Source organism: Palaemon carinicauda, chromosome 25 (genome assembly GCF_036898095.1).
Source record: "Palaemon carinicauda isolate YSFRI2023 chromosome 25, ASM3689809v2, whole genome shotgun sequence".
NCBI classification, from domain to species: domain Eukaryota; kingdom Metazoa; phylum Arthropoda; class Malacostraca; order Decapoda; family Palaemonidae; genus Palaemon; species Palaemon carinicauda.
Genome location: NC_090749.1, coordinates 5,339,588 through 5,352,080, shown reverse-complemented (window position 1 = coordinate 5,352,080; position 12,493 = coordinate 5,339,588). Strand labels below are relative to the sequence as shown.

Sequence of the window (12,493 nt, the reverse complement as noted above, 5' to 3'; positions counted from 1 at the left end):
TTTCAAGGTACTGTGTACGCAGACTTTCCGGGACCATGAGCTGTTCACGCTTGATCGTAAGACCGTTTTCGATACTGAATTAGTCGCGATATGGCCAATATTTACAGTTCTTGGCAGGCAAGTCTCTCTGCTTCTAGGGAAATCCGCTGATGATATACTTCTGCAGTAGTACGAGTTCGTCATCACTAGCTGTTTCGCCTCTGAGTTCCGCTAACTTGTTGTTGCTGAACTGTACATAGCACACTTTGATATTCAAGTCTATCGGCTTGTCGGTGCCGTGTTTTGGGAGTCGTGATAAGCTGTCGGGCAAAGTTATCTCCCTCCCCGGTTTGTACTTTATATCGTAATCGTAGCGCTGAAGACGCAGGAACATCCCTTGCAGCCGTGCTGGGGCGGCTGTTAAGTTCTTCTTACTGATCATTTCGAGTGGTTTGTGATCAGACTCGATGACAAATGGTTTGCCGTAAATGTATGTATGGAAACGTTCGGCACCGAAGACGCATGCCAATAGTTCACTTTCAATGTTGGCGTAGCGCATTTCGGTGTCTGTAAGACTTTTCAATGCAAAAGCAATAGGTCGGCCATCTTGAAGTTGTGCCGCACCAAGGGCTTCTTGACTTGCATCTACTTGGATTAATGACGGCTTTGACCGGCTAAAGTAAGTGAGAGATCCTGCTTTGCAGATAAGCTGTTTTACGGACATGAAGGCTTCTTCGTGTTTAGGATGCCACTGGAAATCCATGTCCTTTTGAAGTAACTTGCGCAGCGGGGCGGTGTGGTCACTTAGGTTGGGTATGAACGGTGCTAGATGGTTCGCCATTTCGAGGAACGATTGTAGTTCACTGATGGAAGTCGGCGCTTTGAGCTGAGCGATGGCTTGGACCTTGACTGGGTCAGGTCGGACTCCACTTTTGGAATAGATGTTGCCAAAGAATTTTACCTCTGACACGGATATCGCTCATTTCGCGGGGTTGAACACGAGTCCTCTCTCTCTAGCTTGATTGAAAAGTGTGGTTAGTCTCTCGGAATGCTCTGCTGGTGTGGATGCGTATACAATAATATCGTCCGCAATCAACACAACGCCGGGTAGCCCTTGCAAGATCTCTTCCATCGCTCGCTGAAACAGATCCGGACTTACGTTGAGTCAAAAGGGGAGCCTTTGGAAGCAGTACCTCCCGAATGGGCTGTTGAATGTGGTCAGCAGCTGGCTGTCATGGTCGAGTGGGATGCACCAGTAGCCATGCTTTGCATCGAGCTAGCTGAAAAGTGTTCCATCAGCAAAAACATGTGTTAGTTCATCCACAGTCGGCGTGTGGTGTTGACCTCTCCTTAAAGCACTGTTGAGGTCTTTTGGATCCAAGCATATTCTGAGAGATCCATAGGGTTTTGTCACATATGTAATATTGGACACCCAATCGATGGGTTCCGCTACGGGACGGATTACTTCAAGACCCACCATACGATCGAGTTCGCTTATGATCTGCTCGCATAGTTGAATGGGCGCTCGTCTCGGCGGGTGTCTAACTGGGTTTGCATCATCCTTCAGAGTTAGTTTCTGCTCAAAACTGAATTTACCGATACCCTCGAACCAGTCAGGGAAGTGTCTTTTCATGTGTTCCAATGAGGTATAATGCACACTACTGTCGGATTGAGTAACGGCACAGTTAAGCGTGACTAGACAGAGTTTCGTGCACATGGGTAGACCAAAAATAACAGATCCATCGGTCTCGGCCACATAGAATTCACAGTTCGGCCATTTATTTTCGGCAAATTTGCACGGCAGCAGGAGGGTACCGTGCTGGTGGATGACGGTTCCGTTGTAGGCGGTGAGCGTCGTCTTGGACGGAATTGTAGATGTCGGGATGCCATCCGAGTTGACATAGTGAGAAAATATGTTATTAAATGTCCTGAGTGGAAGGATGTTACTCTGCGTACCAGTGTCGACCTTCCCGCACAAGTTTGTCGTGCGATCAGGGTACGGCTTGATTTTTAGCGATGCCTAAACTTCCGATCTGTTGGCATCATTGTTCACTGCGTTGAAAGACATGCTTTCAAAGTCACTGCTCAGGTTGTACGTATTCACGGCGCTAACTTGACGGTCGAATTGCTGTTGCAACTTTGGGTGTGATTGGTTCGCATTTGCGCTTGACTGCGATCGGCTGTTCTGAGGTTTGGAGCGTACAATAGACATAGAACGGGCTCGCTTAGTGTTTTGACAAGCCTTTGCCCAGTGACCCGTTTTTGAACACAGTTTACACATATCGTCTACGACGGGACTGTCCTTGCGGTCATGAGGTTTTTCGCCACAGAAAAAACAGGTTTTTGCTTTCGGATGGCTCTTGTGTCTTGACTTCGCCTTCTGAAGGGAGTCGATGGATTTGTTGACGTGCCCCAATTATTGTAGCTGGGCTTGCGTTGCCTCAAAAGTTCTCGCAAGATTATTGCTTTGTCAAGCGTGAGTTGTTTTGGATCTTGGTCCAAGAGCTTTTTTCTTACTGCGACATGTGCTGTACCTTTGATAACCTGGTCAATGATGTTATCTTCCAGGCTGTTTCCTTCAAAATGGCATCGTTAAGCCTGCACCTTGAGGCGGTTGATATAGCTGTCAATCAGCTCTTCCTGCCGCTGTATAAGTTCATGCAGCTGGAAACGGACGAGCCTGAAGTTTGACTTGGCTCGAAGTAGTTAACAAACGCTTCCCACACACCGGTCGAACTGGAACGTTGCTCATCCGTGAGGTGAGTCCAGTTGTCAAAAATCTCTACCGCTTGAGTCTCCATCCAGAGGAGTATGTAGTTTACTATCTCTGGCCCCTGTTTGCGAGTGTAGATGGGAGTAGCAAGGATCAGTTCGCAATATCTTCTGAAAGTTTTGAATGAATGTGGCAAGTTGGAACCTTGCCAATCAAAGCTGGGTGGCTTTATGCCCATCAAGTCATTTGTGAATACATATATTGGGTTGCCCCCTACCGCACCTGGGTCATCATCCCTCATCTTCAGGGACTAAGAATGTCTCAGTTCACTGGTAAAATTAAGTATAGAAAGGTCACTGAATTCAAGTGTTCAGGTTTTTTAAGATGGCGGCATCCATAAAACTTGCGTGGTCCAGGATCTGGGGTGGTTGATGGTCTGCCACAGTGGCTAGGCGTGATAGCAGGGCCTCTAAGTCGTTGAGAAAGATGGCTGGGATCTTATTCACACATTGATAGTTCGTTTGGCGTGTAAATCACTCACTCGCTGCCACCATATTACATTTTTAGGGGAGCCAGGAACTGAAGACAAACATGAAACTTAGAGGACAGGAAATCAACTACTTTATTAGCCGCTAGGTGGCGTACATAAAGTCATCAGTTAAGGTTTCACACATTTATTCTGCAAGGCATCATACAACAAGATCAGGTTCAAAAGACCACTAAGAATTAGAAGTTAAATTAATGTGTGGGAAATGATTCCAGGAAAACCTCCATGGCCCGATTTCCGAATTCCTGGCTTGGAGAAGTAGAGCGCCAACACTATCACATTCAACAAACCTGAGATGTGCAACAAACACTGTTTGCTAACCATACACACGTTTCTTAGAGATAAAGTTTTTGTTTGATTTATATCTTGAAAGGCAGCATTGAAATAAATTTGTATTTATTAAGAAATAAGTTCACATTGGATCTGTTAATATAAATATCTCTAACTGAGAAGAATTAAGTGATTCCTTGTGCAATGATGTAAGTCAAAATAAGAGGCGTTAATTTTCCCTCTGGAGTCAACTTGAAGGTTTCACAAGACTGAGAGGAAAGAAAAGAGATTCAGTTTATAGCCAATTGTAAACAACAAAAGAGAGATTTTACATCTATTACTAATATTGAAGTCATTTTGTAATAACTGACTACATCGATGTAGGCGAGAGGTTTCCTTAAAAAAGAATCTTAATAAGGTTTTTTTATACTTCAAAGTAAATATTATTCCTTATGCTAGATTTTTAGTATGTTTCCGGCGACCCCGGCAGCCCCGTTTTCTCAAAACATAGCGCAACATGTACTTTTTGCCATTTTTTCCTCCATATTCAAGGTTTGTTACGGCATTCTAAGTTTTCTTGCGATCTACCACGGTGTCCGCGACATGCCGTGGGAAGAGGGGGAGGGACTTCCCCCGGAGGCTCACAGGCACAATACAGTTTGGCCTGCATCCCCCACAGGCCTGTCACGTTCAAATAAGGTCTTTCACGTTCAGATTGGGTGCCTAACATTTTGCCGTTCTGATCAGGGTCAGACACGTATTTACTGTTTTGCCAAGGCTTTCAACGGACGAAACGTGGATGTCGGGCAGCTTTGGAGCACGTTTGTGGCCACGGTATAAAAACGAGGGCCTCCCAAGGATCATTAATAATTTCATCTAACCTTTGACAAGACAACATCATGGATTCCAAAGATGACGATTTTGTTTTTGCCTGTTTGCTCCGTTTATATATACAATCTCTTCGTCAAATCCGAGGTCAGAGAGGGAGAGCTAGAGAGCGGCTGGTGAGAAGGAGAATGAAAAGGCAACGATTGATGTGGGTGCGCGAATGGTTGTCAGAAGATAGGCGGCTGAGACTAGGCCATTACTCAAGATTTATCGTAAGAGAATTCCACAATGAAGATGTTTCTTCATTCCAGAACTATTTGAGATTGACTCCAGAGATATTTAAGACTTATTCAATAAAGCTTCGAGAACTTTTTGTTACAGGTGTAGTAGCCATTTTATATCTTTTTTATGGCATTTAATCCATAAGGATTTATTATTTTGCTGAGGAACGGTATTTTGTGAAGCAAATTAAATCGCTATATAGTGTAAATGCAGTATATTTTATTTCGCCAAGAATTTTCTGTGATTGACAGGTTTGGTTATTTAGAATCACCATTTTATCATAAAGCCTAATAGTCATGTTAAATTTTTTGCCATAAAAATGATTCAGTCTCCTCCAAGAAAGCTTCAACTTTTCACGAATTGTTTATTTAGATTCCTGGTGCTTAATTTGATATTTTTTTGTATAATAGGTTTTTATATGGACTGGAATTCAATAGATAAAAATTATGACGTCAGTAAAGTTATAGTGATATTTTATTGATTAATAAAACACTTAGGCTTTTCTTTAATCAAGGAAACTAATTTCCAGATTAGTATAAATAAATACAATCAATTACCTGTCATCAATTCATTATCATTACTATTCATAACGAGCATGTGTTCTTTCAAAAGAAGCGGAAGAATGACCATAAGAAAAAACAGAAATATAGAAATTGAGAAATCTAGGTGAGTATAGTAATTAATAACAAAAGGATCCTATATACATGCTTCCCGTTACGCTATGGAATGCCTTCAAGTTTTGATAAGGCTAACTACGTCCTGGTACGTTATGTTACTTTTTGTTGCGTTTACCCCGTTTTACTACGGTCTACTAAGTTTTCGATCTGCACTTGGACTGTCGGTGTGAATTTTTTGACAGTTTAAAATTTTGAGCCGGTACCCAGGGCAGTCAGGGCCTGTCACGTTTGCCAATCCTGTTCCACAGACTTGTATAACGTTTTTTCCCGTCCATCCCATTTTGTTCACAGTGGCCCGAAACGGGGTTGCCGGGACTGCCGGAAACATAGTGAAAACCTAGCCTTACAAGTAGATCAATTGGAGACGAATCATACACTGAAGGTTCCTTCAGTAGCTTCTTGAGGGTATATTTGACTACAGTAGATATTCCCAGAGAATTAAACTAAAGGTTTCGCAGAATTCTAACTTCTGGCGCGAGTACTCTAAAGGTTTCCCTTTAGGATATCGTAAATCAACAGGGGACGTATGCTTGACACGCCACATGGCAATCTGCACCCCACATAGCGTTTACGCTTCGAGGGGGAAGGTGGCAAGTTATAGGAGGAGCCGTTGCAAAGTTATCCTCCTGCGTTACTGTTACGGTACCTCACAACGTAAACAAACGGCAGCCGTAGCTGTCCGCTTCATTACGTATTTTGTAGCGTTCCCGCATGGATTGTTTTTCCCAGTGTTCACTATTTCGTTGCCTCATGTCGCAATCTTCAGCCTCGCGTTCTTCTGGAAAGTTGAGTACCAATTTCTTGAATTGTTTAAATAAGCTCTGGATCTAAAGTAACGATTTTTTATGCTTAAATCTTATGTTTTGTGGCGGAGCTGTGCCTTGACCAGAGGCGTCATGTTACGATGTTGTTGTTCATCCCGCATGCTTTATCTAGTTAGCCAAAACAACTAAACACCCTTCCAAGAAAATAAAGAATCCTTAAAGCCCTTCACCAGCTCCAGTACCATCCCTATCATCGCCACTTGTGACTCGTACATGCCTATCCCTACAACTTCTCAGCAGTCAATTGCACCAGCAGTCATCCCTTCAACCTACGATCCTGAGTCCTCCAATGCCATGGAGACTGAACAGGGGGCCCACTCAACGGACTGCAACTGCACAGATTGCCTTACAACACTCCTGCAAGAAGCCACTGCCATTACAGAGAACATTCAAGCTACACATCCAATGAAGCCTCTGCCGAAGTTTCTTTTTTCACAAATAGACAATGAGGTCTCCTATGCCTCTGTTGCTGCCATGGCTGCTAAGCCAGGTATGCAACTCACTGCTGGACCCAACAGGAAAGGTGATCTTATCATCTACCCCAAGGACGTTGAGACAGCCAGATTCCTTCAGGAAGACCCCACTTTAACACTGATGTATCCTGCTTTTATCAAGAAGAAAGCTGTCATCACTAGGTATCCTGTGTCGATGCCTATCTTCATTGTAACGTCGTGCAGCAACATTGACTGTGCTGTTCGCTGCACAAGCAAAGATGACATTCCAGTTCAACGTCTCATTGCCACCTTTATAGGTCTAGTTCCTTCCAAACTGGACTTACAGTCTGGGGAACTTTCCCCATTGAAGAATATACAACTGAGCCCCTTCGATGCTATAGATACCTACGCTATGGACATCACAAAAAAGAAGGCAGAGGCCCCATCATCTGCAGTGTCTGCAGCCAGCGACATTGCACAGAAGTGTGCATTAAGGCCTACAAAGAAGGACGACACACCACATCTAAGTGTCCTAATTGTTCCAGGCCACACCACGCTTGGAATAAGCGCTGACCAGAACATCTCAAGAGGATAGCAGCTATGACAAATACATCCTCTCCAAACCAAAAGAAACCAGCTCCAATCCCCCCATCGAAAGACTAGAGAACTCCTCGCCAGAGAAGACACCTTCAGCCAGCTAATGCTCCTGCGTCTGCACCTGCAACTGCTCCTAATAAGGACCAGCAACGACCTGCAACTGCTCCTCATAAGAACCAGCACCGACCTACAACTACTCCTCATATGGACCAGCAACTGTTCCTCATAAGGATCAGCACCGACCTGCAACTGCTCCTCATAAGGACCAGCAACGACCCTCATCCCCATTCCCTTCCCAAACCTTGGATCAAGAAATTGAGTCTCTCACCTTGTAAGATCTCATACCTATACCCTTCCAATTCCTTACCAGAGTCCTATCCTTATCCTCGACCTCCACTTTCCTGCAACTCCAGTTTCCAGCCACAGAGCAGGGATAAGCCTCTTTGCTTAAACCTAATCCTATTCTCTCTTACTGAAATTCCTTCTCTCCTCTCCCAGTCTCTCTTACTTACTGGGACTTACTGCTATCAATACTTTTTCTCTAACTAAAACTTTTCTTTCGTGGACCTAAAAAGGAGTCCCCTTTTTTTGGGTTACTTTCTGCCCTTTTCCATGTCTTGTCAAATCCTTCCTTCATCCCTCATCCTGCATCCTTTTATCCCTCATTCTGCATCCTTTGTCCTGTTCCAGACTCTTTTAAATCCAACCTTTTCTTTTTAATACACCAATTTTTGCTCCTTTAGGAGTTCTCATTCCAGATTGCTATCCTCTTACAGGCTGTCTAGAACAAGAGCCCGTGTCATGCTACCAGCATGGCAATCTTCACCAAATAACCAACCAACCGATACGGACCATTGCCGACTCGGGATCATCAACATTGCTCATCGTCTGGATAACCATTGGGAGCATATACGACGTTCATCACCTGGACAACCTCTCAGGATGAAAGTTTCACTGCGATCCCCGTAGAGTTTTGCCACAATGTCCGTTTTTCATTTGGGAAAACGGGGATGGAATTTTTATCCTGAAGACAGCAGACACTATGAGGACTATTTTAACAGTCTGGCCTGTGACTGCGACTGTTGTACAGCATACCTGTAGCGACGTGCCTTGATCTTTGACACCATTGTCAGCAATACCACCTTCGAAATCGACCCAACTGTATATAATCACCATATCAGATGCAGATGTGAGAGATGCAAGGATGCATCCACCAAGCTTATGAACATCGGAAAAGTCAGGAAAACTACGGAAACAGCTGCCAAGGAAGGGACCATACCCCCTCCCAAGAAAAGAAAGACTCCGTAAACCCCTTCACCAGCTGCAGTACCAGCCCTACCATCGCCACTTGTAACTCTAAGGACTGAGTGCACAGACTCATCCTTGTCTGTCCCTACAATTTCTCAGCAGTCAATTGCACCAGCAGTCATCCCTTCAACCTACGAGCCTGAGTCCTCCAATGCCATGGAGACCGAACAGGGGGCCCACTCCACGGGCTCCAACTGCACAGATTGCCTTACAACACTCCTGCTAGAAGCCACTGCCATTACAGAGAACATCCCAACTACACAGCCAAAGAAGCCTCTGCCTAAGTTTCGGCTTTCACAAATGAACAACGAGCTCTCTTATGCCTCTGTTGCTGCCATGGCTGCTAAGCCAGGCATGCAACTCACTGCAAGACCCAACAGGAAAGGTGACCTTATCATCTACTCAAAGGACATTGAGACACCCAGACTCCTTCAGGAAGACCCCACTTTAACGCTGCTGGATCCTGCTTTTATCAAGAAGAAAACTGTCATTACCAAGTATCATGTGTCGATGCCTCTCTCCATTGCAGCATCGTGCAACAACATTGGCTGTGCTGTTTGCGGCACAAGCAAATACAACGTTCTAGTTCGACGTCTCATTGCCACCTTTATAGTTCCAGTTCCTTCCAAACTGGACTTAGAAGTCTGGGGAACTTTCCCCATCGAAGAATATACACCTGAGCTCCTTCGATGTTATAGATGCCAACGCTTTGGACATGATAAAGAAGAATGCAGAGGCCCCATCATATGCGGTGTCTGCAGCCAGCGACATTGGACAGAAGTGTGCATTGAGGTCCACAAAGAAGGACGACACACCACATCTAAGTGCCCCAATTTTTCCAGGCCACACCATGCTTGGAATAAGTGCTGCCCAGAATGTCTCAAGAAGATAGCAGCTATGAAGAATACATTCTCTCTAAACCAAAAGAAACCAGCTCCAATGCAACCACCAAAAGACCAGAGAACTCCTCTTCAGAGAAGACCGCATCAGCCAGCTACTGCTCCTGCGTCTGCACCTGCAACTGCTCCTAATAAGGACAGACAACGACCTGCAACTGCTCCTCGTAAGGACCAGCACCGACCAGCAACTGTTCCTCATAAGGATCAGCGCCAACATGCAACTGCTCCTCATAAGGACCACCACCGACCAGCAACTGTTCCTCATAAGGATCAGCACCGACCTGCAACTGCTCCTCATAAGAACCAGCAACGACCCTCATCCTCATTCCCTTCCCAAACCTTGGCTCAAGTAATTGAGTCTCTCACCTTGCAAGACTTCATACCTATCACCTTCCAGATCCTTACCAGAGTCCTTTCCTTATCCTCAACCTCCACCTTCCTGCAACTAGTGCAGCAATTCCAGTTACCAGCCACAGAGCAGGGATAAGCCTCTTTGCTTAAACCTACTCCTATTCTCTCCTACTGATAATCCTTCTCTCCTCTCCCAGTCTCTCCTACTTACTGGGACTTGCTACTATCAATACTTTTTTCTCTAACTAAAACCTTTCTTTCGTGGATCTAAAAAGGAATCCCCTTTTTCGGGTTACTTTCTGCCCCTTTCCATGTCTTGTTAAACCCCTCCTTCATCCCTCACCCTACATCCTTTAATCCCTCATCCTGCATCCTTTTTCCTGTTCCAGACTCTTTCCAATCCAAACTCTCCTTTTTAATACACCATATTTTGCTCCTTTAGGAGTTCTCATTACAGATCCAATCCTCTTACGGTCTGTCCAACGACAAGAGCCCGTGTTATGTTTTCATGGCAATCTGAAACCAACCAACCAACCAACAGATTGCAATGCGACAGGCATGGCAATCTCCACGAATGAACATATTGAGACTGTGATTGCTGTTCGTCGTACCAGAAGCGACTTGCCCACCTCTTCAACACCGTTGGCCTTCGCACCACGGACGTAGATGACAAAACCCTGATAAATCATCATGTCAGGTGCAGCTGCAAGGGGTGCAAAGTCGTCTCTATCAAGGCTCTTCAGTATTACAGAACCTCAAAATCAGCTACCAGGGAAAGGACTACACCCCCTCCAAAGGGAAGGGAAAGCCCTGAACGTCTTCCACCAGCGCCAGTACCAGCCCCACCCTTGCCACTAAGGACCCCAAGGACTGAGAGCACATGCTCTTCTTTGTCTGTCCCTACAACTCCTCAGCAGTCGTTTGCAGTAGCAGTAAATCCTTCAACCGCCGTGCCTGAGTCCTCCAATGCCATGGAGACTGAGTAGGGGAACCATTCCACGGACTGCAATTGCACTGATTGCCATACTAAACTCATGCAAGAAGTCTCTTCCATTGCAGGGAAAATCCCAGCTTCAAAGCCTAAGAAACCTCTGCCGAAGTTTCGGCTTTCACACACGGACAGCGCAATTTCCTACGCCTCTGTTGCTGCCATGGCTGCAAAGCCTGGCATGCAGCTCACTGCCAGAGCCAACAGGCAAGGTGATCTGATCATTTACCCCAAGGACCTCGAGACAGCCAGATCCCTCTAGAAAGACTCAACTTTAACGCTGCTGAATCGTGCCTTTATCAGGAAGAAAGCTGTCATAACCAGGTATCATGTCACGTATCCAATCACCATTGCAACTTCATGCAGCAACATTGACTATGCTGTTCGCTGCATGAGCAAGGACAACGTCCCTGTTCGATAACTCATCGCCACCTTCACCGGTCCAGTTCCCTCCAAACTGGATCTAGGAGTCTGTGGAACATTTCCCATTGAGGACTACACACCTGAGTCCCTTTGCTGTTATCGATGCTAACGTTTTGGCCCTCACAAGGAGTGTAGAGGCCCCATCGTCTGTGGTATTTGCAGCCAGTGCCATTGCACAGAAGGTGCATTAAAGCCCACAAAGAAGGCAAACCAACAACATCCAAGTGCCCTAACTGTTCCAGGCTTCACCATACCTGGAATAAGTGCTGCCCAGAGCGACTGAAGAGGATAGCAGCAATGAAGAATACTTCCTCTCCTAGACAGTAGAAACCAGCTTCAATCCAGCCACCCAAAGACCAGCGACCTCCTCGCCAGACGAGACAGCCTCCCACTGCAACTGTTCCTGCAACTATCGCCCAGCCGAAACCAGCACCAATTCCTAAATCCACATCCTCCAACCCACCTCAATCCTTGCAACAGCAAGTCAAATCCATGTCCTTGGAAAACCTCATCCCAATTGCTTTTAAAATCTTAACCTGAATCCTTTCCTTAACCAAAACCCCCACCTCCATGCAATTATCGCAACAGTTCCAGTTCCAAACCACCGAGCAGGGATAAGCTTTTTTGCTTAAACTTTCTCCTTTTCTCTCCGACTGCAGATAAAACTTCTCTCCTCTCCCAGTCTCTTCTACTTACTGGGACTTGCTGCTATCAACACTTTTTCTCTAACTAAAACTTTTCATTTTGTGGACCTAAAAATGAGTCTCCTTTTTCGGGTTACTTCCCTTCATTTTATATCCTTGTCAAATCCCTCGTTAAATCACTCATCCTGCACCTTTTCCTGTTCCAGATACCCCTTGCTAATCCAACGCTTCCTATCAACAATGCAATTTTGACTCCTTTTACAGATTGATATCCTCTTATGGGCTGTCCAGCGACTAGAGCCTGTGTCATGCTACAGGCATGGCAATCTTGACCAGACCAGACTAGAAAGAGCAGACTCAACCGCTACCCATGCTGACTTCAACATCAATGTCTTGCAACTGCTCTCACTCTCGGTGCCGTTCAAAGTAAAATTCTCATTGCGGTCACCGTAGAGTTTCGCCGCCATATCCGTGTACCCCCTTTGGGACTGGGCATGGCCCCTCTACGGACGTAATGATCGTCCTTGTAAGGACCTTTATAAGGACTCCACCTGCGACTGCGAAGACTGCAATGCCTTCCAGCAACAAAGAATCCAGCTTTTCACCATGGCTGGCCTCTGGGCTACCGATGTCGAGGACCAGACATTGCCAATCCACCACATTCGACGCAAATGCAAGGGGTGCAAGATTGCATCCATCAAGATCTTGAAGCATTTCCGATCTTTGTCA

At 45.5% G+C, this 12,493-nt stretch overlaps 1 protein-coding gene across 1 annotated transcript; it reads left to right on the top strand.

The window, feature by feature from the left end:
• Positions 1 to 8,615: 8,615 nt before the first annotated feature.
• LOC137618627 (uncharacterized) lies at positions 8,616 to 12,217 on the top strand. The gene is made up of 2 exons (XM_068348738.1): positions 8,616 to 9,509; positions 12,029 to 12,217. Exons 1-2 carry the CDS (start codon positions 8,616 to 8,618, stop codon positions 12,215 to 12,217), a joined length of 1,083 nt encoding a protein of 360 aa, XP_068204839.1.
• Positions 12,218 to 12,493: the final 276 nt, after the last annotated feature.